The following is a 27,939-nucleotide window of genomic DNA, read 5'->3' on the forward strand; positions in this document are numbered from 1 at the left end:
TTTTTTCTAAAGTCTCACTTGTCAAGCAAGTCAATAGATGAAGTAATACATGTCAGTTCTGGTGTAATTGATCGATTGAACAAGGGCTACAGTACAAAACCATATGCACACACTTTACTCTAATTCTGTATAATCTCACTTCTTCTCAGTCTAACCCCACAAGAATTGCTCGTCTACAGCACTTTGCAGAATGGCTGCAGCTGAGCAGTTGGCTTGTTCCGTGGCAGGTGCGAGGGGCAGATGGCGGATATTAACCGTCTCTGCTCTCCAGTGGCGGTGTATGAGGAGGATGTGAAGGAGAACCCAGTTACAGCGCAGAGGAAGAGGGAAAGTCAACAGGAAGTGACCCGGTCCCCAGTGTGTATCCTTCCAAGCCTGTCCAGCCCAATCGGCGTGATGCATAGCCAGTCTTTTAATTAATTCCAATCTCTGCAAATTCCTGTAAGACACAAACACAGCTGAGATTTTCAAATGATGAGCGACGTCATGCTTTGCCATTTATCGTTTCGTTCTCTCAACAGTTTTGTTAAGACACAGAGAGAAGGGCTATACAGTGAAATGACTGGATTGCTTTTACAGGAAAATAAAACGGCACTTTTTATCTCTGTAGCCTTCATGCTTTTGTAAAATGTTGCATCATTCCTTAACTTCTCAATTGAAAGCTTGCCTGGTGGGCTCCATAGGGAAACTAAATGAGAAAATCACTCATCTGCAGCTTGATCTACAGCAGTATGGTAAAAGGCCGGTGAGTCTCTTGGACCTTACTGCCCAAGCCCTTCAGTCTCTAGCCATGGGGTAACAAAAAGTAATTTCTCATGTAATTCAATTTAATCTAACTGCTGGATTAATTCCAAAATGTATTTTTTCCTTTGAAGTATTAAAATAGTTAAAGGTAAAGCACTTTTATAATTGACTTAAGCTTTAAAATCAATTGTTGAAGACCTTAAAAAATAAACATATTAAGTGGACTCAGTAACCAGGACTTCATGTTATAATAAACACATGTAGTCCCTGTACTCCATAAGAAGTGAACAATTAGCCCAGCCTCATTGAAAGCTGATAGTGAAGTAGGAAAATATTCTGTACATAAAATAAAATGTATTTAAATATAAAAGAACTAGTTGGTGTAGAGTATCATAAAACAAGATGTCATAAAAGCACACACTGCAGGCTGGAGATTTCATACTTTCATCTGTGTCCTGGTCCTGGACATACCCTTGTGTCTGACGTTTTTGTGTTTTAGCCAGCTCTTAATCACCAGTGCTTATTGGTACTTGTAAATGATCTGATTGCAGGTTGAACGTTTTAAGTCTTTAGAACTTTAAGCAGTGTCTTCCGAATTTACTATTCCGAACATCCAAACAGCTCTTAATAGGTAATCGATTGGTGATGTACACCGAGACACAGGTACAGACATTACTTTGTGTCAGGCAACTTCCGCAGTGCACCAGTGTTTTTTCGCTCTGCTTAAATCAAATTGGTTATATCTCAGCTGGTACACCTGAATCAGAATAATCCTGAATCTCACTAATTATAAAGGAGTTCATACCAATTATAAACCTGATTCAGCTTTTTAAGAGTATAAAGCAAAGTTAAAATAAGGTCTCAAATAGAAAATTGACCCAAATTAGCCTCTGGTTAAAAGCTGAATTGGTGCAGAACCAGAAGACCCAGGATCAGGACTGAGGCCCACTGCTCTGAGTTGACTCTTTTATAAGACAAGTGTATTGATAGCTATAGACCATTACTCCACAAATAGTCAAACGCTCGCTTCAGCTAGATATTAGTTCACTTGCACATCTCAGTTGACTGTGTCGTCTTTTTGCAAAGTGGAAGATATAGCAATTTTCTGTGGTAACTTTACACCAACGTCATCTTTCAGGTCACTTTTAATGGATATGAAAGGCCAAAGGGGCAGATGGGCTTCACTCCTGAATCAGAGGTGAATGAGAAGGTCCGATGCCAGGTACTCAAGTGCAAAGGTACTGTTGGACAAACTCCAGTCATACTGTACATCTAGGGTCACTATGTTGCAGATGGTTTACTGTGCTAGATTACAAAACATTAACACAGCACAGAGTGTATTCAAAAGCCTACTGTCAGACATTGAAATTCAACCAAGACTGCAGGCAGACTAGTAAAGGTGTACTGCAACATACTGTAGCCATCCATAGGCATCCATAACCTTTCGGAACAGAAGATACTTTCAACTTTTTTTCCTTTTCTTGTGCCTTTCCTGGTTATTACAGAGAGAGATGAGAAGGACTTGCAGGAGATTTCACATGTCTACCCAGAGCATCCATCGCATTCCCTGCAGCTGGACAGGCAACACAAGGGCAGCTTGTGTCTTGAAAAGGTCAGAGCCTACTGCTCGAGATAAGAAGGGATGAGTTCAGCATGGGCTAAATGAACACTGATAGAGCCACTGTACACCTACATAACTGTCAATAGTGAAATATGCACATATTTGGTAGTTTCATAAATTTATATGACTGTACAAACCACAGTAAGCTATGAAGATTGTTTATATTATTGCGGTCTTTTTTCATAGCTTTCTTCATTTTGCAGAGCACTTTTTCATGGCCAGGCTAATCACAACATTTGAACAAATTTCATAGGACGAACTGGCTTTGTACAAACATAGGCATGAGTATTTTTACCGTTGATTCTCGTCTAGGTGTTTTCTAAACCATACTTAAAAGTTTCGTTCAGCCTTCAGAAGAAGATTAAAATAAATAAGTCAGAAATGATGGATTTGACCAAAACAATAAATCCTTCATTTATTTCTGTATGGTCCTGAATTGGTTTGTTAAAGAACATTCCTTGATTCTTGTGTCAACTTCAGAAATTATGGCAGACACAAATTTGGTGCCAGTTTGATTCTTCCACAGTGTTTCCTTATTTCAGATGGAAAAAGACAAACCCAAGCTGGTGGAACTTCATCAATATCCTGGCTTTTCTAATGAAATGCCATCACTACTGCCAAACAACATAACCCTCGACACTATCATCTCTCGAGTGATGAAAGCCCAGAGTCATCTGGCCAGAAAAGTACTGGTTTATTCTTTTCTTAATACGATAACCTACTTGAATTACATTTTTATTCCAGAAACATCACATTCAAATCTAATAGGATGTATTCATTTTTGTTAGATTGCTTTGGTTGCTGCAACTTAAAAAAAAAATTCTTGTGTATTTGTCATGATAAATTATGTATATTTGCTCTCCAAAGTCATGAGAGACATTGCTATTGTTTTCTTTGCTAATAGCTTTTATGAAGGCATGTAGTTTAATTGTATAATCTATATTAGATAGGGAAGATTAAATAAGGAGCATTTTAACTGATCCCAGATGCTCTGTGCACTTTAGCCTAGATACCAAGCAGAATTTCGGAGTCTCTTGGCCTTGCCAGTCATGGAGTACTTTCTGCTGGATTCCTTCTGGTTTATCTTTCTTCAAACTTATCAGGTGGGTGAAAAGTGATGATAGAGGTTAAAAGATTGACAGAAAAAAGTAGACTTTATTAGCCCCCTCTCTTTATAGTACAATTGTCATAATTAAAAAATAATTGTGCACAGAAAACTGTTTAGAGTGCAAGGAATTTGCTTTGTGTGTCATTCATTAAACTCTCATTGCGCCATGCAATAGCTTGGACAATAATTTCTTCTGTATTGGAGAGACATAAAATGTACAATAGAAGAGTATGAACCTCCTGTGATAACAAACGTTAATACACAAAAGACAAACGGAGATATAAAATACGCAGATAAACAGTGTGGTTGTTTTTGCACCTGGTGTATAACTTGTACTTCTTGCATCTCTTAGAGCACCTAAATTAGACATTCTTCATACAGTAACTGTTTTCTATTCTAAACTTTTTCCTGTCAAAAGATAAGTTTTACACAACAGTCCTATAACACTTTAGTTTAGAATTGCAATGAAAATTGTAATTAAATGCCCATTTTTTATATTTACAGTGCCTTGCGAAAGTATTCGGCCCCCTTGAACTTTTCAACCTTTTGCCACATTTCAGGCTTCAAACATAAATATATAAATTTTTTATTTTATGTGAAGAATCACCAACAAGTGGGACACAATTGTGAAGTGGAACGAAATCTATTGGATTTTTGAAACTTTTTTAAACTAATAAAAAAATGAAAAGTGGGGCGTGCAAAATTATTCGGCCCCCTTGCGTTAATACTTTGTAGAGCCACCTTTTGCTGCGATTACAGCTGCAAGTCGCTTGGGGTATGTCTCTATCAGTTTTGCACATCGAGAGACTGAAATTCTTGCCCATTCTTCCTTGCAAAACAGCTCGAGCTCAGTGAGGTTGGATGGAGAGCGTTTGTGAACAGCAGTTTTCAGCTCTTTCCACAGATTCTCGATTGGATTCAGGTCTGGACTTTGACTTGGCCATTCAAACACCTGGATACGTTTATTTGTGAACCATTCCTTTGTAGATTTTGCTGTATGTTTGGGATCATTGTCTTGTTGGAAGATAAATCTCCGTCCCAGTTTCAGGTCTTTTGCAGACTCCAACAGGTTTTCATCCAGAATGGTCCTGTATTTGGCTGCATCCATCTTCCCCTCAATTTTAACCATCTTCCCTGTCCCTGCTGAAGAAAAGCAGGCCCAAACCATGATGCTGCCACCACCATGTTTGACAGTGGGGATGGTGTGTTGAGGGTGATGAGCTGTGTTGCTTTTACGCCAAACATATCGTTTTGCATTGTGGCCAAAAAGTTCGATTTTGGTTTCATCTGACCAGAGCACCTTCTTCCACATGTTTGGGGTGTCTCCCAGGTGGCTTGTGGCAAACTTTAGACGAGACTTTTTATGGATATCTTTGAGAAATGGCTTTCTTCTTGCCACTCTTCCATAAAGGCCAGATTTGTGCAGTGTAAGACTGATTGTTGTCCTATGGACAGACTCTCCCACCTCAGCTGTAGTTCTCTGCAGTTCATCCAGAGTGATCATGGGCCTCTTGGCTGCATCTCTGATCAGTCTTCTCCTTGTCTGAGCTGAAAGTTTAGATGGACGGCCAGGTCTTGGTAGATTTGCAGTGGTCTGATACTCCTTCCATTTCAAGATGATCGCTTGCACAGTGCTCCTTGGGATGTTTGAAGCTTGGGAAATCTTTTTGTATCCAAATCCGGCTTTAAACTTCTCCACAACAGTATTACGGACCTGCCTGGTGTGTTCCTTGGTCTTCATGATGCTCTCTGCGCTTTCAACAGAACCTTGAGACTATCACAGAGCAGGTGCATTTATACAGAGACTTGATTACACACAGGTGGATTCTATTTATCACCATCAGTCATTTAGGACAACATTGGATCATTCAGAGATCCTCGCTGAACTTCTGGAGTGAGTTTGCTGCACTGAAAGTAAAGGGGCCGAATAATTTTGCACGCCCCACTTTTCATTTTTTTATTAGTTAAAAAAGTTTCAAAAATCCAATAGATTTCGTTCCACTTCACAATTGTGTCCCACTTGTTGGTGATTCTTCACATAAAATAAAAAATTTATATCTTTATGTTTGAAGCCTGAAATGTGGCAAAAGGTTGAAAAGTTCAAGGGGGCCGAATACTTTCGCAAGGCACTGTATGTCCAGGTAAGTACCACTTAATTTATGTTCCTACTTATTTACCATATCTATGGAGAAATAATATGCTACAAAGTATTGAAAACTATCCTAATATTCTGTCTTTAGTGTTGCAAAGGCCTTTCTGACTTTCCTTTTGGGTTTGGCTGCTAAATTAAGGCAGGGTTAAGTTTAGTTTTCAACATTTAATGTACATCTTCCTGTATTCTCTTCTAGCCTGAACGAGACTCTCAGGATCAGCTGTTTTCACGACTTTCAGAAAATTACATCCAGCTTCTGACACATTGTTTGTTCTCCCGCTATGGGGACATTTTCTTGAAGGTACAGTAAAGCCTAGAAGAGCTAGGAAGGATGAGTAAAAAATGACAACATTTCAGAGTTTTATTGAAACAATACAATTTAATCAGCGTTTCGCATTGAACAACCATGGTTTATAACAGAAAAGGTGAAATTATGCCTGAATCTGAGTCTCTCCACTTGGGTTTGCTTTGTTGGGCACTAGCAACTTATCAGCACAGAGCACATTTTAAAAATGGGTTATTATTTACTGAAATTTAAGGGTTGAAATATTAGATGTAAAACACAACAAATTGTACTTTTACAGCCATCATGGCATAAATTGTATGACTCACACACAATACAGACAGTATGTACTGTACCTTTGTGGACCGATAAGAACAGTATGCCTTGACTACCTTTTGTAATATACAGTATGGCGTTAAAATTTTGATTAGTTACAGTATATTGCTCCAGTTCCTCCAATTAATTTTGCATGCCCATACACAACACTTAATCATACTCTATAAGTGCTGTACTGTATGCTTTATCACTATTACAGTACACTGCCGAGTGCTGTGTTCTGACTCAATAGCTAGTTTAGTCCATTGGATGGTGCTCTCTGATTTACAGAAGTGTAGTTTTAAGGAGCAGAGTCATGCTCCACTTTCTTCTTCTATGTGGTCTTCCAGGAGTTCCCCAGCACTCTGTGTCAGATACTGTACTGCTGCTTCTGCTGCTGTTTTCCTCAGTCCTGCAGCACCTTCCACTGTGACACCTTTCTCTCGCAGCTGTGCAATACTGCCTACCAGTGGATTGGAGGTGAGCACTCAGACTAGAGACAGCTGCCACCAGCAGCCAGCTTTGATTATACAACACAAGTAGTCTTTTTGCAGATTTAATGGGTATTTGCCCCTGTTTTAATTTTCTTTCCATTAGGTGCACAATGTAAATGTCTGTTCAATACTGTAGTTGAATATGAAAAAAAACATTTGTTGACTTGTGTGTTTTATTAAAATCCTGAGATTATTTTTACATTGGAATATACTGTAACTACAGTATGTGTGGCTATAGTAAGAGTGTGGAAGCCTTGCTAACAATACCGGAGACCTGAACCTCTTCCTCAGGTACCCGACCCACCCCTGGGGTCTTCAGCCAGTGGGATTTCTCATCTCTGGAGCCCGAGGAAGCACGGAAGGTGGAGCTGATGTCTGGGAGTGACAAGAACAAGAAGAGGAAGGGTGAGCTGTTCTAATGACAAGTGATCTCAGTTCTGGGACTGGCTTCAGAAACTGTCTGCCTACCCTTACAACAAAAAAATCCAATACAAGAGAGCAGTAGCATATTTATCCAGGTGAGGATCAATGCAATAAAGGACTATATAACTACACTAAGCATTAAATACCAAAAGTGCATTTTCTTGCAAGTTGCTAACTAAGTTAAAAAGACCCTAAATGGGGCCCAGTGCCCTCTTACAATAGTTTAAAAAGCACATAGAAATGCCTTAACTCTAGAGTGGATGGAAGACGAAAATGCAGGTGTCTCTCTCCTCAGCTTCCTGGAGGGCCGTTCATATTAAACTTGTTTCAAAACCGCACTGAACCTTGTGAGTTTTTTCATCCCCACTCTGGTCTGTACTGTAGGTCCACACAAACCTATATGGAATGGAGTCATCCATTTTTATTTCTCACTTTATTTTTATTTTCTCACATTTTTATGTCTCCACTCTCGGATCCTTTCTTGCCTGAACTCTTGGCCTTTTCTGTTCTCTCTTCTCCTGACCCATCCACTCCATAAATTGTATGATAACGTTTTTCATTTCATATTTCAAGCAGTAACTACACATCATAGAACTATAAGGGAAAGTAAATAGATTTGTCTGTCCTGAGATGGGTGTGTCAATTACAAGTCATTCAGTAGTTTTCTCTATAAGAGAAAGGCATGGATAACAGAGCAAGTTGTGTGTGTTTGCTGTCTTTTCACAGGATCAAGTTTGTCTTTCCTGGATGCTTACTCGTCCAGCTCCTGTGTGCCCTGTCTTCCATCATGCAGTCGTCACCCTAGCTTCACAGCGGCACGGTTCAAAAGCAGAGTGAGTTCCACAGTGTCCAAGTACCCAAGCTTTATTTCCACTTCACAGACTATTCTAAGGCTTTGGTCTGCAGATAACGGTTTTTCGCAGTACACATGTAGGGAAGCAAGACATCACAGCACAGTTCAGTGTAGTTTTGAAATACATTTATTTTAAATGGACCCTTGGAGAGTACAGAGAGAACCCAGCTTACACATGTGTCTCAGAGCAGAGTAGGAGAATTAGTAGATTGGGTATTTTATACACTTGACCAATCTTTTGTGTTACCTTAAACGTCGTCTTTTAAGCAAATAACTTATATTTACCACAAATTGTAAAAAAGCAAACATCGAATAAGAACATTTTACACAGGAAAACACATAATAGTCTACACTCATTAAAAGCAAATGGATAGTATAGAAAGCAAGCAGTGAAAAAAACAGTTTTTCAATTGTTCATTTTTGTGCGTAGATTCTGAGTACAAATACGGCCACTGTTGAGCACAAATTCTTGACACTATATGCAAAACTTTGCTTAAGTAATCATAAAACAAGCCAAATATATTTCTTTTTTGATGGGAAAGATTCTACTATAAAGAGAACTTCTGTTTTGTTTCATTTTTGATAAAACTTAGACATTTTGAAAAGTTAGAAAGCTGAAAAAGGAATTGTTTTAGGATTATAGCTTGTTCTAACCTGATTCAGAGTTAACAAAAGGATGTGTGAGCTATGAACTGGTTTTGAATTCTCTATAATGTAGGCTTTATCAGTATACATTGTAAGGCTTTGTGTGTTCCAGAGTTCCCTTTTTTCTACTAGCATTCCCAGTCTTGCAAGTGTGCACTCCAAAGGCTTGCAGGAAACCCGCAGCTATGTTTCCATTACAGCAGGTGAGCTCACCCCATAGTTTGTCCGTCCTACATTCAGCAATGCTTAGGTTACTAAAAAGCATGCACACTCCACAGATAGTGTACTTCTGGTTAGTTTAATGAGCAAAATAATAAATATTTTGCTAACATTTCTATTTTAAGCCCAGTTCATCCTGTAATTAATCCAAAGTAAAGTACTGTATCTGATATATATATATATTTATTATTTTCTGTGTTGTGATATTTCCATAAGGACATTTTAGAAATATATATTTTTTTACACAGTTAAACATAGTATAGGAGTATGGCCCTAAAGATGATTGTTTTCTGATTTATTAATTAACTAAAAAGGTAATAGAAGTTGGACATTAAATCATATGAGTATCTTTTTTATTAGATCCTGCTGATGTCCAGAACAAAAAGGCTGGGGCAGAATTGATGGTTTTCTCTTCAGAGGCTGATGGGACCTATTACCACCCTAGGAGAGAGGTCAGAAAAGGGGAAAAACTCTCCTGAAATAGGATCTGAACACCGGAAACTTAGATCCTACATATACATGTACCTGGGGCTTTTCCTGAGCTGTGGGAGATTATCGTTATTACCGAAAGAGATTATCATATCCCCTTACAACAAAAGTTCCAATACAAAAAGTGATTATTTATTTAAAATGTTTATGGCCAAACTAAAACTCTTTCTCTCTTCACTGCTTTAAATTCAAACATCATTTAAAGTCTTAGGGCAGACATTAACTCACAATGTAAAGTACTGTATGTTCCTTAGCACATCTGTTCATATTTCATAACTTCAAAACGGTATAGTATGATAAAATGACACACAGCCTAGGAAGTAATACAAGATTAGATAAGATAAGATCACTTTAGTGGCCATTACAATTTCCTGTCTTAGGAATTTGTCTTTTCACATACCCCAACTTGCTCTCCATGAGACACACAGACAGGGAGAGAAGCTTGGGGTCAGAGCGCAGGGTCAGGCATTTATATGGCACCCCTGGAGCAGTTGGGGTTAAGGGCCTTGCTCAGGGGCCCAATGGCGTAGGATTCCTCTGCTGGCCACGGGATACAAACCAGCAACCTTCCAGCCACAGGTGCAGATCCTTAGCTACAGTGTCACTGCACCACCCCACTCCCAAACTTTCAAATGAATAATAGGAATTTCCACAAGTAAAAACAAAGATGCAGTCTGGTGATGTATTCTGTTGTCAACTTCTCTGTCACTGTATCTTAGTCCCACCCTGCCTGTCCTGGGCCACATTTCAAGAGATGTACCTTCAACCTTTGGGGCCACAGCCCTCTGATGCAGTTTTACCTTCAGAGACGCCAAGCAGACAGACAGGCTGGCCTGGACTTTCTGGTGCAGAGATCAGAGATTCATCAGCTTCCTCCATATCCTTCACTTCATAACAACTGTCTCGACTTTTCAGATGTTGATAATATACTGCACTGAATGGAGGGACAATTTCAGTTTTTTGTAGAAACTCTATAGAAATAATAGGGGACGCACATGTTTTGCCCACTGCAGAAATTTAATAGTGACATGGTTTCACAATTTGTGGCCCAGGTTTTCTCCCCAAATCATAATCCTAAATTCACACTGTCTGTGATATGCTTCTCTCGTGAGTGAAGGAGGCTGAGCGCCTCCCATTATGCAAATGACAGAGGACTGTGCCAACCTGTCTATTCCACTGGTATACTGGTAATAGCATCAAGCTGATTGAGGGCTGCTGTCTTTCTCAAAATTCACCCTTAGGCTGTTTTGTTTCCATCTATGCATTGCTTGTAGGTGTTTTAAGAGAACAGGTGATCCACACAGGACTCAGGCTGTTTGTTTGGCATAGTCAGTTCTGATATTGTCTGCTTTCCATTGGCATGTAATTCAGACTATAGTGCCTTGACCCTCTGTGATCACAGCGGACTCCAGCACATACTGGGAGATTGTGTGCCAGGCTCACCAGCAAATACAGGCTCAGAGGAGAGTTATTGGAGCCCTGCGGTCACAACAAGCACGAGACCTGGCCAGCATGCATCGCAAACAGCTGTCAGAGCGGCACGAGCTCATCAGGTGCGCAGTGTGGGGCCAGCAACATAATGACCCAGTCATAATGCAGGATGATACTTATGATCACAGTGGGCAGGCAAGCAAACCATTATGTTACACGAGAGGAAAAGACCAACGTTTAAAGTTTTAAAAAAATCATTCACAATATATTTATTAGAAATTCATTTTGTCTGAGTTTTATAAACATTCTGTTTACTTAGGCTGATCTGCTTCTTTATTGAAAGGTATTTCATATACTAAAAAACATTAACATAGACGCCAGAAACCTATGTATTTTCCTACAGAGAATAGTGGCATGAGGGTACACATAAACAGTAGCTTATATTATTTTGTAGACTTTGGAATGACTTGAACCAGTACATTACTCCCATGCACTATATTGCCATTCTTATAACAGATAAAATGCCTTGGAAACTCCTCCTTCCTAATGCATCACTACTCCATTTCCACAGGAGAGAGAAGAAATTACTGTCTTGTAAGCGCACTGTTAAAAGAATGTGTCAGCTTTTGGTCCCAGATAAAAAAGTAAGTAATATTAATATTAACTACAAGAAATATCAGTATATTGTCCCATCATTACACTTAGGATATTATTTTAAAGTGAATTGTATCAACAGAAATCATCATAGACTTGAATTGCATCATGGTTTCAAAGTAAGGTGCAAAAAATATTGTTCTGATCGGTGTGGAGATCTTCGTGTAATACAGAGTACCTACATTCACACATTCTACTTAATTTTGAGAAACAAATATAATATGCAAGTGTGGCAAGTCTGGTATCAAGTATAGTCTATTAAGAATATGGAAAAAGTCAAAAAAAGCAAAACCAAAAACAATTCAAATTAATGGAATGTATTCGAAAATAACATTTTGACTACAAATCTTTACATTCCGAACTGTACAATGGCCTCAAAGAGCAGTTTGTATTTTGATTCAGATGAATGAACCGGTGAAGACAAAGTCAGAAGTCACCCAGGCATTTGAAGCCGCACTCCTGGTCCAGGACTGACGTGTACGTCTGGGGCATGCTGGGAAAGCATTCCTGAGCAGCGCTAGTAACTATGAAGAAAGCAAGCCGCAATGAACGTTCATTTAAATAAATAAGAGTGCCCCTTCATTGTGTTGTTTATTGCTATAGGACGTTTGTTTTCCACAGACTAAAAATAACTTCGTTGTAATATAATTTTTAAGAAAGGGAGAGTTCTCAATTATTAATTTATGATGCACTGAGCAAAATGGACATGGCTGAGAGCTTGCTCGGCAGAATTTAGAAGAGTTGACATTTTACAATTTACTTCTATATAAAAGTTAATTATTAAATTACGGGTTTTTTTTTAAATGGATAAGATTATTGTGTGTACCCATAAGCATATACTGTATATCTAAAATAGGTAAAAATGGAAGAATAAGCGTGTATGTGCGTATTACAAAATCAAACAATCTGTGTCTTGTGCTTGTCTTCATATGTAATGGGATTGTATTGTGATTTAAAATTCCAGAAATTCTCTCTTACTAGACCTGATAGAGGTCTACTTGTTGAAAGATTCATGACTACAGTATATTGATAATATTGAACATACAGTATATGGGAGAATGTGGGAACAAAACTAAATATGGTAAGTACAGTACTGTACATCAATGCCCCCTCTATTTTTTTTTACTGTATATTATTTTAGAGGTGGGGCAGTTTCCTGAGGTATAAAACCTCTATGAATGTTATATTTGGTAGCCTATAAAAATCTTGGTGCATTTTAGCCTGGTATTTTTTTTTAATCAATGTTCAACTTTAGAGTAATCCGTCTACAGATCTGCTAGTGGTAATGTGTAGATTCTGTGGTTTGAACAGCAGAAGAGGAGGGAGACACACAGTACTTTGCACCATTACTTCAGCGAACACATGCAACACCGAGTGACGCTTCTGTCGTCAAGGAGCGCTCGTATCCACGTTCGAATAATGTCTTGGAAACCAAGCCCGGCAAATCTTTCACCGCGGACTCCGCCAGCGTCAGCGAATGAGCTCCTGTAAAGATAACCTAACCTTATCTGGTTTTGGAATACTAAAAATTGCTTAGGACATACGTTAGCTATATTATTCTATATTGGACAACATTAAACTTTGAGTTGAAGATACACTAGCAAGCTTGTTACAAAAGGAGTGGTTTTATACTTGGCTCACTTGGCTCTGATAGAAAATGCTTACTATTTTCTTAAACTGACTGTGAGACAGTCGTCTGCATGGATCGGGAGTATAGCGGCGGCGTAGAAATGTTTTTAACGTAATACGTGGAAGTGCGTACAATAGTGCTATTTCTTAGTGTTCAGCATCGCGCTGGGAGTTCACAAATGATACCGTAGAATAATCTTCTGAGCTATAATTGCCGACTGTGCAAAAGACACGCATTCAAAGCAGTACACTTGTGCCCGGAGATGCTTAGTTCAGCATCAGCGACAATGTTTCCAGCGTGTTCGTCTCCGCTTGCCGGTGTCTGCTCCGCCGAGTACGCACCTGGAGAGCAAGCCGAGCAGTGCCGTGAGACCGCGCAGGGCTGGTACGCCGGTGAGACAGTGGCCGGTAAGAAACACGGGACGGGTGTACAGCACTGGCCCGATGGCTCCCGCTACGAGGGGCAATTTGTCAGCAACCTGAAGCATGGCTCAGGGGTTTTCACTTGGGCCAATGGAGAGGTGGGTCTTTCCGTCGCGTAACTCGTCTCCTTTCTTTTTTTTTTAACCATTGTGATTGTTAGCGTGTTTTTGTCATTATTATTTGTTAAACCATGCAGATGATTATTTTTCTCAAGAACTGTAACAACTGCCAGAGACCTACACTGTATCAACGGGGAGAAGGGCTCGAACTGAGTGAATGATTATTTCTGCTACTACTGCGTTTGAAACATCTTAACGAATTCTGATTGGCCTATTGAAAACATGCCGGTTGCTTTGAATAACTAGTAATTAGTTAACTGGTAATTAGTGCTGTGGAAATTGTAATCATAACAAAGTTAATGCATACGATTCACTACGAGCAAATTATTTGTTGAAGGTTTACCCGGTTTGGTTGTTTTTAAGTACTATATAGGCATTAGGAGCTGAAACAGCTCTGGATAAAAACATCATCCAGAAATCGGGATGATACCATGGGAACAGTAAATCTCCCAGGGTGTTTCCAGTTACTCTCGCCATTGTTCAGAAACTCTAGACGGAGGTTTGAACAACAGTGCAATTTAACCGCCTAAATGACAGGCAACCGAAACAAGTTAGAGTAGAAATAATAATGACCCGTGTAAGAATAATGTTATCTGATTATTTTCACAGCACATTGATTATTTAAAGTACAAAATGTTTGAATACATACAGTGTTGGGGAAAAAAGCACAAACCTTGAAAACAATATCAAATAAGAAAATCCTAACACAACATCTTGTCTGTTTAAGTTTTAAAGAATCACCCCAAAATACAGTGCACATGTCCTGAAATACATGTTACAGTAGATCATCAACTACTATTGAAATGTCTAAATCAAAAGAGAAAAGCCTTGGGCTTTAGAAGATTAAAGCAATTAGCATTACCTTAAAGCTATGGCTTAATGTGCTAGTTATTCTTGCTTTTGACTTCATCAGAAAGAAATATAGTGTCTCTGAACTGCAGTTGGCAAAGCACTTCCTAATGCACTGCTAGAAAAACAAACATGATATACTGTATGGCTGTACCTAAAAGCTAAATTTGATTTTCTCGAGTGTCTTGAAAATACAATATAACTATGTACAGAAAGCATTTTAAAGGCAGCCAGCTGCCATCTGAAGCAAGGCATTTCAATCAGCAGGCTGTGTGCCAAAGCCACACTGTGTTATCTGCCAATACTTCTTCTCCACCCGTAGAGAAGAAATGTGACCGGGCTGCTGATTTACAGTATGCAGCTTTTTTTATTTTTTATACTTGCCATTATCATGTATAATTTGGTAGTAAGCCTATTATTTAATCTTAAATAAGTAAATTAATACTGGTGAATCAGGTTTACAGCGGGGAGTTCTATAAAGATTACCGCCATGGTGATGGGACATATTCCTGGCCTGGGGGCTCCAGATTCATTGGAAAGTTCTACTTGAATCGGAAAGAGGGCTATGGAGCTCTGCACCTTCCAGATGGCACTGCCTTTCAGGTAATTTGTCTCCCTGAACAGAGCTGACTTCACTGGGCTGCTAGTGTAATTTTTCCTTTTGGCTGCAAATTGTTCATTTACAAAATGAAGCTAATATTTACATGTCAATGAAATGGGAGAAAATGGTTAGAAAAAAGATGTTTAGTCATGGCCAAAAATTGATACAGCTATGACCCATTTCCTTACAAAAACAATTACAATTACTGCTTTTCATTTTTTGATTACCGTTGATACTGTATTTTCTGTGATTTAGACACTTTGCAAGAAAGATATTTTTTTTAATTGATTGCAAACGCTGTACGGGCATTTTGTAGAGTGTGCAGGCTTGTTTGTCTATACGTCATATCTAATTCCTCTAGTTACAGTAACTCTTGATCTTTGACCCTGTAGGGACTGTACCATGCAGACGAGCGTTTTGGGCCAGGTGTAGCGACATACCCTGATGGGCAGCAGGACGTGGGCCTGTGGCACAGGGATCATCTGCTGCGACTGTGCACTCATCTGCCTGGAGCTTTCACTCTCTGTGGCTTCCCTGAATACCGTGAATGTGTGGGGCCCAGGGAGGAGATGGCGCAGGGTGCAAGGGTAGGAAATAAGAGAAACGCAGAGAGCCAGAAAGCAGCTGAGCCCTTCTACTATGACTATAGGAAACTCCTTGAGGATGAGCACTTTATACTACCACCTGAAATTGAGAACTACTCAACGGACTCTGACCATCTGCCCCTTCCCCAGTCCTTGAGGAAGGAGCTGGATAAGCACTTTTTTAAAGTGCAGGATTACAACTTAGAAGAAAGGTCAGCTGTCTCTAACTCTCTGCCCCTTCTTCATCGCATGCAATGGCACATCCAAAGACACAGGTAATTTTCAGTACTCGAATTCACCCACCTTCACATTGCTTAATGTCCAGTTAGCATGAATGCATGAATGAAGTGAACATTTCATGTGTGTTTTTATAACATTATTATCATTTTTAATTTAACCCTAATTAAAGAATAATATACTGTAAATGCAGGAGGGGAGCCACTTCATTTACCTTTGAAGTGTAGCACTTACCGGAGATTCTTGTGGCTATTGTGTCTCACCTAACCTTAAATATATCATGTTCAAAAGTGAAAAACTAAAAGTGAATAAAGGAGTAACTATAAGTAGGACAAACAGAAAAAGAACAGAGTAGGATTTAGACAGGTGACTGAATCAAACCCTTGGGAGGTGCCATGGGATCTTTAATGGTCAAAAGGAATGCACCTTCTATAGCATAGTAACCCCAGCCATCTTACTGGGGCATTGGTTAGGAACTCAGAGGTCTCCCATCACAGGATAAGTTCAGCCTCTGAGACCTGATGAGATTAGGCTACAAGATGGTGATGCAGTCATTTGAAAACAACATTGTTCACATGTACTCTATCTGCTCCGGTACTGACAATCGCTTGTATATAAAGCATACTGTCTGTCACAATTTCTGTCCATCCATTTTCTAACCTCTTTATCCAGTACAGAGCCACATGGGTAGCCAGAACATAATGCGAGAAGCAAAAGGCACAAGGCAGGGCATACCCTGAATGGGACACCTGTTCATCATAGGGAATAGACAGACACAAACATGCATACACTCACACCAGGGCCAAATTTACAGAAGCCAATTATGCTACCATTATGTCTTTGGACTGTGGGAGGAAACCCCCTTTAGACATGGGGAAGACATATACATTCCAGTCAGATAGCACCCCAGGAATTGAGCCCAGGGCTCCACCACTACAAGGCAGCAATGCTAGCTATTGTACCACCATGCTGCCTGCTGTTTCATAAGTTTAGAGAACTAATCATACAGTATCTATTCAATTTATTCTTAACTTATTCTTACTAAATAACTCCTTTTTTAACATCAATGAAATGAAGTTCTGATAATGAAGGGAGTGGACAGAACTACTGTAAGTTCTGCAAAGTGAGAGACAATCACAGAGTGAAATGATTTCCTGCCTTGAAGGCCAGATCAATCTGATCACGGTGCTTGCGTCTTTCTGGTAGGCACGGCGCTGATGGGCTTGACTGGAGTATAGAGGCATTGCTGTCAGGTAGGCGGGACGGATTTGGACCCAAAGGCCCACAGGAGCTGAACTCAGAGCGGCTGATCCAGGAAGCCTCAGAGGGGAACACCCAGAATGTGTATAGGATCCTGCAAGACGGGCTGGCGCACCCGGATGTCGGTGATGTCAGTGGCCACACTGCTCTGATTGCAGCAGCTGTAAGAGGACTGGCTAGGAGCTTTCAGAAAATGCAGACGATACAGACAATAATTCCATTCACATATTTAACTGTGCTTTGAGCAACGTGTTTGAGAGTAATCACACAAATAAATGTACAGCTTCTCACCTTCAGATGTGAGGCTTTTCAGTCTGTTTTACACAAAAAATGTAATGATTTGAGATTAACATCCTGAGAGTTAAATTATAGTAAGCTGTGGAGATGTGTAGTATGTAGACAAAGAGGAAAACAGCTTTTTCCTGTCTCTCAGGTGAATTGCCACAATGAAGTGATAAACCTCCTGCTGGACAGAGGAGCTGATGTAAATAAATTGAACAGTGAGGGGCTGTCTGCACTGGCAGTGTCCCACACGCTGTACTATCCCTCACAAACATTCCAGCTCAATGTGGCTGAAGGAATGGATCGCAAACCACAGGTGGGTGATCTCACTGTAATCTCTAGAAGACAGGGTACAAGATCAAAACTGTTCAAAGGAAAACATTAATGGTAATTAAGTCCCTTTGATGTCACAGTCACAGATTAAAGACTGATGATTTTTCCAGTTTGCCTGTTTTGAACTACAGTAAATAAGTTATAGCACTTTCAAATGTTAATCATGTGTGACTAGTCTGGTTTAGGTCTTGAAGGCATAGACTTCCTAATATTCCTATTTCTACAGGAGTGCATTGCAACAACATTGTACCTGTCGGAGAGAAAATAAATGTTTAGAATTATTCAGTTGGAGATCCACCTCTTTGTAGCAAACTTTGACATTAGATCTTGTAGAACCCTGATGGCTATAAAGTGATTTTTTTATGCTTGGGGTGCAGGAGGAGGAATGTGCTATGAACTGTGAAGAGACTACTGTAGAAGTCGTTGCTCATGAAGAGGCTGACGATGCCACCAATTCTGAAAGAAACATGCTGTCTACAGCACGAACTATACAGGTGCAAGATGGCCGAATTAAGCTGGGGTCTGTCTCTTGGCCTGAGTCCCATCCTGCAGCCTCTGGGGAAGGGGCAGAGCGAGACGATGATGTGAAGGAGAGCCAAGACACTGTCTTTGACTCAGCCTGCAGTCTGGCCAGCTTTGACATTGATGTGACAGAAGACGCCCTGCAGCAGACAGCCGAGGCCCTGAGCCGCAACAGTCTGGTACAGTCCAATGGCACTGAGGAGACTGCCAGGAGAATGGCCCTCATGAAAACCGAGTAAGAGGAAAATTTCTTTACTAAAATTATTTATGAGAACATAGTGGCACTGTAGTATGGAAACATGTTTTCACTGATTATTTCCTCATTGTAGTATTTTTGGAAGTCTCAAGATCTCAATTATTATTTGGAAATAATTTGGCATTTCAGTTAGTGAATGATATTGATTGAAAGATTGTAGATGTCTGGAAGAGAAGTGAGAATTTGGTCGTATTATGGACATCCAAAGTCAGATTTCTGGGTTTGACAAAGACAGAATGCAGGTTCTCAGAGGCTGAAAAAAAATTAAAGTTTTATTTGGGGCGATACTTATTATACAACATTACAGGTGATCAATGTGGTATGGTGAAAATGTTCCAAACTAAATAGAAAATGTAAACTGCACCTATATCAAATATTTCTGTGTGAATGAGGGTATGAAGGGGGTTGTGTTACTAGTGAATGAGCAAAACTAGTTAATATCTTTGCCTTGGTATTGGCAGACACAGGAGCAGGTGGGCGACGATCAAGCTGTTGTTATGTAGGGGGGCTGATCCCAATGCCTCCATTGTGCCCATGCCTGTCCTCTTCCTGGCCATTAAGGCTGGACACACTCAGGCTGTGCGGCGCCTTCTGGAGTGTGGAGCCAGGACAGACATACCTTTGCCAGAGAAGGTAGCATTTTATTTTCTAGTATCACGTTACAGTAAGGGTTTGCTCCTCGAACAGTATTCAACAGGTTTTCATCACTAGCATGGTTAGCTAAAGATACAGTTCTCATTAGCTTAAGGTAGCAATAAAATTATGTAATGTTTTACATGATAAACCTGCAGTTCTCTGGATATGTACTGTATGCATCTGTGAAACAGCAGAAGTGTATCCACAATGGTCTACTGTTTATATATAGTTTCAGACATGTCTTATTTACATTACTGTCCTTACATAGCCAAAATTCTGCCTCCTCTATCGTCTTTGATTTCTGCCCAGTCTCTGTCACTAATTAATCATAAACAATCAGCATGGTTTTGTGGAATTATTTTAGCACTGTTTTTGGTAGTTCTTCATATTTCCTTGTTCTTGTGTAGAGAAAGGGCCTGTATCCTCTGCACATTGCTGCTGCCCTGCCAGGAAAAGAAGGGATTAGGATCACAGAGCTGTTGCTGCATGCAGTATCTGATCCAGATGTACGAGCTCAGGATGCAGATGATGTCTATGAGCTTGATAAGGTGACCTTGGTGTCATGATTAAAAATGGATTCTTCTAATGCTTTTTTGTTATTGTAATACGTTCCAGTAAAAATAAATGATACTTTCCTGTTCTGCAGGTTTTGAATTCTGATTCCCCACCTGGCTTCAGTATGAAAACCTCCAGTCCAATCGGACCCCCCATCCAGTACTACTCTCCCCCTAGTGAGCTTCCTCAGGAAGGGGGCAGGACCCCTCTGCACATTGCCTGTCAGCGAGACACCAATCACACTGTGAGTTTTAAGGCTTTGCTATCTCAGTGTTAAGGTGCATTGTGCATTGGCTACATAGTTCTTTTAAGAATCCACTGCAGGTGACATTCTGCTTTCTGAAGTTTGAATACACTATTTTCCCTCAGAGAAATGTTGTTGATCCACCATCTACAAAAATTGTTCTCTACAGTTAAAGATATAATGTTTTCCACTTCATGAAGCTGTTTCTCCATTAGACAGTAAGCTGTTTCAGCTTGCCAAGTTCAATGCCAAGTTCATTTTAATGCTCAATGGATTACATGTACAGTAATTGGGACTGGTATGGCATTACTTTCATTCACTTTAACATCAAAGGACAAGGTCGTAAATTCATAGCACCAATGTTTGAGTTGAAGTGCAAAAATAAGACTTCAATGTAACGCTATACAGATCTAGAGCTTTTCCAGGAATAATTTGAAAGATTATACATGAAATAATTTTTAAAGTTACTTGGGTAATTAATAAAAAAATAATGATGGGTTTCTAATATATGTTCTATATGTTTCAGAATGCCAAGGATGTGGTTCGCCTGTTATTATCCCACAAGGCCAACCCCAATTTGCTGTGGAGTGGCCACTCTCCACTGTCTTTGGCTATAGCTAGTGGCAATGACTATGTAAGTAAGCAGCTAAAATACTCTGTACCATCTCCAAATTAGATGCAGAGCTTAAAGCATACTGAATATTAAGACCCATGGCAGTTTTTGATATGCAGTATTGTGGATCTCCTGGCATGCAAAAACTTTCTGAATTCAGCATTTTTACTTGCTGAGTTAGAACGCAAATGTAATTTGTGTGTTTGGAGAAATCTCTACCTCCTCCCACAAATAACACACATCATATCCTAAATTGCTGGAGTCTGGTGGAATTTCTTAGGATAAAATATAATTTTCTTCATTATTGTTTTGTATAATCGTGTATTATAATTTTGAATCAAAACATTTTCGTACACAATGGAAAACAGATGTTGAATTGGTATCACAGTTACTTTGGAAAGCTGAAGCCGTTTAAAGGGTTGGGAAAGCTTGTTTTTTTTTTGTAGAATTGAAACCGAAGACAAGCTTCCTTTTAAAATGCTTCTTAGGAAATTAAATGTTTTGCCTAATTTGGCCAAATTCCACCTTAGAATGTGGAACACCAGTATGAAAAAAACAGTTTTTGCATGAGCAGATTCGGTAGTTGGAGATTAAGGTGCAGTTAAGAGCTGGCATTCCCCTTTCCCTCCCATGTTTCTGCAGGCTGTGGATGAGCTGCTGGCCGGGGGAGCAGACCCCAATCTCCCCCTAACGCGCCGAGTGGGCAGTGCTCTCTGTGCCACAGTCAACATCTCCTACGATTCTTGCCACAACGCACGCCAGAAAGCAACACTGGTACAGAGCTTTCTTTCCTTGAGTGCACATCTCTCTGCAAGATCATTAGGAATGTATTTCGCAACACATAAAAATGAAAGTATAACTGATTCTGCGAAAACACAAAAAAACAGAAAAAAAATTCCTTTTGGTGTCATCGTCAACTGTTGATACAAAGAGTTGTAGCTGGTGAGTGTATTTGCAAATCAGGTTAATCCTGTTAAATTAAACGGAAGCATCAGACCACCATTTAGTTTGTTTCTTGTGTTTTTTTTCTGCTGTCAAATCCTTAGACTTTCCTTGTGATTTGGTGGTTGAGGATCTGAAATTCTTATTTCAGCATAAGCTAATAAGATAAGAAAAATTGCTCTGTATGTAATGATAATGATTTCCACAAATGATTCTTTTGAGTTATTAAGTGATAGTATTTGCTGTTTTTAGATAGAAAAACTAATTAACGCTGGTGCCAACATACTGATGCCTGTCATGATTGGAGAAGGAAAAAAGACTGCAATGGGCACTGCGGTAGATTATGCCTACTATACCTTCTACCAGGTATGAATACAACCTTAAGAACTATACAAACATATAAAAAATAACTTTTTGCTTGAAGAGTGAATTTAAAGTTGCCAGGTATGAAATATTTTCAGTTAGAACGTTAGTTTAGCAAATAGCATGGACCCATGACTCTGGAGCTGTTATGGTTGGAGTTTTAATACCCCTGTCCCATGTCTCCAGGAAGATGTACACATTTGCGCTGTGTCTTTGAAAAGAAATGATTTTAGTAAATTTATGATTTGGCCATTTTTTTTTTTGTCTTCAGGACTGGCGAATCGCCCACATTCCGTATCATGCTCTCACCTCCAAAGAAAGAGAGGTGTACAACGCTCGCAGGCAGCTGCTGTTCCTGATGGGGGACCTGCTGCGGCAGGCCGTTGTAAAGAAAGACCGGGAGAGGCTGGAGATGGAGCTGCAGCAGGGAATAAGGAGTGGGTATCCAATACTGAGGGATGAAGTTTGCATTGACGGTGTAAACTCAGACTTTACAGAAAACGAAATACTGTAGATTCCTGTTAGTATTATAACTTGGGAATAAATGGTGTTAACTAAAACAAGAAACTTCATTTTTCCCCCTTGTGAATTGCAAAGTCAATCTTGAATGCATCCTGTAAATGCTGACCTCAAATCGACTAGCCCAATTCATTAAATAGCCGAAGAAGATGAGGTCAGTACAGTACAGTATGTGGTTGTGGGGCATGTTAAGAAGCCACTTGTTTCTGGGTTGTGTTCAGGCTGCAGCCCGAGGGAAAAGTTTGTGTACACAGGGGCAGGTGCCACCCCACCACAGTCCAAGACCACCAGAGTAGCCATCACAGAGCAGGAAGACAACAAAGACGTGACCTCCTTACTGGAGCACAGGTACCCTGGGCACTTGCTCACTGTGGGGAAGGCTGGTAACTCCGTACGATCAAGTGAGAGCTGCATCCGCCATTTTATAATCCTGGAATGGAGGCAGCTGTGGGTGCAAAATGTTCCCTAAGGCACTGTTGTTTTACTGGGTTTCATTTATGCATGGGGTACACTAGATGAAAATAAAGCTCCAGCAAGATATTAAGCATGTACAAGCTCTCCTCCAGTCTTAGTTATAGTCATATTTTATAAGAATGATTTTTATAGGATAAGGAAACTCAGCGTGATCCCCCTAACTTTTGGGGGTGCTATATGTAAAAAGTGGGATTTTATTCATTATGAAAAGGCAGTCTTGAATGTGAAATAGTGAAATTATCTGCACTACCAAGTCACTAGAAGAATATTTAGAAAAATTCAAGTAGGTAGCTGTGTCAGCACACCTGAACACAGCCAAAACATTGTGTTTTTCTTCTCTTTTCAGCATGGAATAAACCTTTAATTGTTCCTATTTAGAAAAATGTCTGAGTTTTTCAGAAACAGTGACATAGAGACGCAAATGGAGTCTGAAGTGTTGCACAATTCTGAAAAGATATGAAGTTGAGGGCTGGAGAAACCAATGTAAAGGACTAACCTAACAGTGTATTTTCTGTAATTATAGTGTTCTTACGCTTCTTGGACAGAAGTGTTCCTGTAGCTGACATCATCCACATTATCATTATTGGTTTTAGTGGACTTTTAGAATCCCTGGGTATTCCTACAGTAGGTAAAGGTAAAGATGTAAGATGATTTATTGAGTTGTTAAGATCTCAGGCGTTTTCATTAAACTGTAAGATATCTAATTTCCTAGTCAAATGTTTAATCTAGTATATTCATTATACTGTCATTTTAATTCCAGAAGGGCAACTGAGAGTAAACATGTTCAGGAGACTGAGAAGAAGATCAGGTACTGTAACCTTTTTTACCCTTGAAGAAAGTTAAATATTTTGATGTACAGTACATGATGTACTGTACATTGAGGGAATAAGTAAAGGCATTTTTATGTATGCAGTCATTGTTTTGTGATGTTGGATTCAGCCATGTATTTAAATATAAGCCAATTAAATGCTATTATGTGTGTTAAACCTTTGAGTTTAGTGCTTTTCTTATGTTAAATTTCACCAATATGAGTGCAATACTTTCAAATATCAACATGCAATAATATAAATTTCCACTAGATGGAGACCAACACATTTCTAGCAGAATGAAACTGTCTTGGTTGGTAAGCATTATACTGTTTCTGGACAGTCCTACATTTCACACCTAACCAGTGAATAATAATTCTTAATACAACCTGCGGATTTCTTTTGCTCCACAACAGTTTTAGTATTTTTTTAGTATATGATGAGCATTGAAAGGTTTGTGACTGCAAATGCTATGCTATTATTGGGAAAATGATTACTTTTTTTGTAGTAGGTGCACTCATTCAAATTACTGAATAGAAATGACAGGCAAATTCATAATACCGATTAACATTTTTTCAGCTAGGTTGATCAATACAGGATCCGCTGTGACAGTCCAAGTCTAGCAGCTAATGTACATGCTTATGCTCAAATTTTCACTAGGTTGTAGATGTTATCTTGTGGGACATTTTCCCAGAAGACGTACACTGTAGAGCCCTCATAAAACCTGGACAAGCATATGCCTGTTCTGATCTCTGAACTCTGCCACATGTCATCTTTGCTGAGCCTACAGATGGGGCTTAAGTCTGGCAAGTAGGGAATCTCTTGCACAAATATCACATTTTCATCTTGCAAGACCAGCATGAGGGCATGATTCGTCCAGCTGGAATGCTGTCACATTAGGATGAGCCACAGATCTCCTGGGAAAGGTAGCAATTGAGGTGCCAGAACTTGATCATTGTAGTACTGTGCTGTCAGGTTCCCATCAAGTGTAACAAGCGAAGAGACTGCTGCTACGACCATCACACTTACACCTCATCATTGACTGGTGTGTTGTTTATCACAATGATCATATTGCTCCACACATCTGCACCTTACATTCCAATCTCCATCAGGGTGGTCTTCACGAAACCACAATTTGTTGCTACAAAACGATTTAGGTGCTCTGCTTACAAGCCCACCTAAGGCATTGCGTCAATATACTGATGGCATGCAGTCATTGTTCTTTTGATAAATGGGACATATTGGTTCTTCATCATGTTTTTTTTTCCAGAATCTAACCCCGTTTGACATTCAACACTTCAACAATTCATAACCTGTGGCCCTTTAAGTCTCTAATGAGGTGGTTTAGTGCTAACGCGTCAGATTCACTTGAGTGTTTTGGGACAATAAGTGCTGAAACCATTTAATCAACATCCAAAATCCATCCACTATTTTGCCAAAAGCATAATTCACAGAGCCATATGTTTGTTTGGATACGTTCTTTCTGTATGTACTGTAGATGTTTTTCATTGTTTGCTATTTTGTTGGCTCCAGGAGACCCCTGTTCAAGTACTGCTACCAGTGTGGGCGCACAGTGGGAGTGGTGTTGCTGCCGTGCAGCCGATGTCATGAGGTTTTCTACTGCAGCAAGACCTGTAAAATGAAAGCCTGGAATGAGAGACACAAGGAGGAGTGCATCCGAGTCACAGGTGGGGGGAGTGTACTGGCTGTAAAAGCATAGTCTTCAATTCAATCTCCCCTTGACCATCTATAATGTCTTCTGTAATGTCTTGTAGCTTGTAGCCAGGTTGTTATTGTTCATATATCACCAAGACCCCCTGGGAATATGAAGTAATGTCTTCTGGAGAAAAACTGTTTCTAAGAAAACTATGACCTCTACAGGATATGTATTTAAATTTGGACTCTGGGTTCAAAGGCCTTTTGTAGTCCGTTGTGAACTGTTTCTTTTATCCTCCCATCCACTCAGAAATGTTGGCCCCCCCAGCAGAAAATGAGTAATGGAGAAAAACTTACTGCAGTGCTTTGCTGACAGTATGAACAAAAAAAAACACAGCTTTGGACTTTTAAATAAAATTAATTTATTTTGGAAGTAGAGAATTTGAGGAAAGGCTAAATCTACCTTGTTGAGCCAAGCAAACCAGTTATTTGCTAAGTGGCTCATAGCAGTGGGCTTTTGCATGTGGCTTCTTTCCAGGCTGTGCCAGTAACAATTTTCTCTGTACAGAAAATACCACAGGCCTGGAAATTGAAACTTAAATGGAGAGTAAGAGACAGAACAGGGTAAAACAGGCAATGTATTTTACCAGACAAATACATTTAGATACTTAACCTAACAGGAGGTTAAAAGGGAGAAGTTTCAAGTTTGATTAAAGGAATGCCAGTAATGACCATCCTATAGTAACACTACTGTTGTTTGTAGAGCAGCTAATGAAGTCTCCAGATAGCGCGCCAGTACTTGGAAAATCCCAACTGAAGGACCAGGCAGGGAAGAAAAAGAGTAAGGACAGAAGGAGCATGGGATTTGTCTATTGTAGGAACGTTTTGAAAACGTTTAAGAAAAAAGTCTGTTTAGAATGGAACTGTAGTGCCTAGTGAAAAGCACTGAGAAGAGATTGATTTATACAGTATGGTGCTTTTGACTGCTAGGATCCATGGTGATGCTGAGGGCAAGGCAGAGGCGTGGAATACTGCTGCTGACACAGTCAAAGCCTTGTTGCAGGGCTGCTCCATTCAAACAGATTTTAGGGTTTCTTATGTAGATACTTGAAGGGACATGCCACTGAGGAGTATGGGGGAAGGGTGGGGTGAGTGGGGCTGGGAAAATATCATGTTCTTGTGCTGTATGTTGTTTGAATAATCAGTAAAACACATTACCTCAAAATACAGCTGATAATCAACATGCACATCTCCAAACCACAGATTTATGTACTATGCCAACTAATTTCACTTTAGGAGTAAGGCAATTACATTTCCCCTGTTGACATATTGAAATAGTGGCCTTTAGAGACTAAGGTATTGAAGATCAATGAAAAACCTTAGGTTTCCTTATGTAAGGAGACCAGATGGTTCCAAGGTTATTTGGAGCTGGGAGGCACTTCAAATTTTAAAAAGCCCATCTTAATCCATTCAAGAGAGATAAAGGATCTTGGTGTGTTATAATGGGAGGTTATAGAATATGGTTTCGCCCAATTAATGTGCTGTGAAGTAGCTTAATCCACATTTAATTAGCTTAGTACTATGTGTTTTTTTCTGTTTTCTATTACTCTTCCCTAGAGAAAGTACAGCTCATTACTAGTCTTTAACTCTGTTATACAAGTATGATGGATACAAATGCGATTGTTACAGGAATAACTTTATAACCTATTGGGCCTTCAGACATACTGTACGACAGAAGATGCATTATATTTTATGCTTTGTTTGCTGAAAGATAGCGTGCATAATTCCATCATATTAAGCTATTGTAATCGAAACAAGGGCTATTCAATTTCTATAAAGTTATGAAACACTATTAATGGATCTGTGTTTCGCTAACATTTCTTTGCGACTCTTGCAAAACAGCAGGTTTTCAGTACTGTTGGCCGGTATTCAAGGCAGCGGAGATTAAAGGATCATGTTTTATCTGTAGGTAAGACCAGGGAAGCATGCAGTCCTCTGCGGAAACCGAAGACATATCAGGTGCCAAACCCCCATCATGCACACACAACAGTAAGTCAGGGGAAGACTCATGAAAGCCACAGGATGGAGAAAAGCCCAGGAGAGACTCTGGTCACAGAGGGCATCACTGAAAACTACAGCTTCAACTGAATCATTGGGTGAACTCTGCAATTATCCAATAACTGTCCATGAAAACTCCTAATGCCGTACTAAGAGTAGTTGTGTATCTAGGCTCACTTGGAGAGTTTTGTTCTACAGCACATGTGGCTTAATATTTTTTAAAGAACCACATTTATGTGAAACCATTATCTTTAACTATTGTACTGGTTTTGTTCATTTCCTACAGTATATTAAAATGGCAGAATATGAAACCAGACCATATTCTTCTGAATAACATTTACAGAAAGGTTTCTATACTGTTTCAAAGAGTAATTGAATACATACAAGGTACAGTAGATGAACTATTTTTCTGTCATTTTTTTATTAATAAAAAAGATTAGAAATATCAAACTATATCTATAATCAATATGACTTAATGGGATTTCATTGAAGTCCATCCCTCTTCTAGTAATCTAGTAAAAATGAAAGCAGAACCCAATATAACCCA

At 39.5% G+C, this 27,939-nt stretch overlaps 2 protein-coding genes across 2 annotated transcripts; both read left to right on the top strand.

Annotated features, from left to right (window-relative positions):
* The first annotated feature begins 240 nt into the window (after nt 1-240).
* LOC148836821 (protein FAM227A-like) lies at nt 241-12,003 on the top strand. Its single transcript, XM_088914958.1, has 16 exons — nt 241-361; nt 663-745; nt 1,883-1,982; nt 2,250-2,356; nt 2,908-3,051; nt 3,370-3,468; nt 5,822-5,926; nt 6,574-6,703; nt 7,009-7,122; nt 7,867-7,973; nt 8,751-8,841; nt 9,218-9,309; nt 10,066-10,223; nt 10,747-10,899; nt 11,349-11,421; nt 11,834-12,003. Exons 1-16 carry the CDS (start codon nt 241-243, stop codon nt 11,903-11,905), a joined length of 1,749 nt encoding a protein of 582 aa, XP_088771084.1. The 3' UTR covers nt 11,906-12,003.
* Nucleotides 12,004-13,323: 1,320 nt separating this feature from the next.
* ankmy1 (ankyrin repeat and MYND domain containing 1) lies at nt 13,324-27,842 on the top strand. Its single transcript, XM_088913624.1, has 17 exons — nt 13,324-13,581; nt 14,908-15,054; nt 15,445-15,911; nt 17,080-17,296; nt 17,567-17,731; nt 18,126-18,505; nt 18,988-19,159; nt 19,570-19,710; nt 19,809-19,961; nt 20,488-20,595; nt 21,217-21,348; nt 21,769-21,882; nt 22,151-22,316; nt 22,620-22,746; nt 23,633-23,680; nt 25,212-25,366; nt 27,304-27,842. The coding sequence occupies exons 1-17, from the start codon at nt 13,324-13,326 to the stop codon at nt 27,480-27,482; spliced, it is 3,129 nt and encodes a 1,042-aa protein (XP_088769750.1). The 3' UTR covers nt 27,483-27,842.
* Nucleotides 27,843-27,939: the final 97 nt, after the last annotated feature.

Source organism: Atractosteus spatula, chromosome 4, assembly GCF_055471065.1.
Source record: "Atractosteus spatula isolate fAtrSpa1 chromosome 4, fAtrSpa1.hap1, whole genome shotgun sequence".
NCBI lineage: Eukaryota > Metazoa > Chordata > Actinopteri > Semionotiformes > Lepisosteidae > Atractosteus > Atractosteus spatula.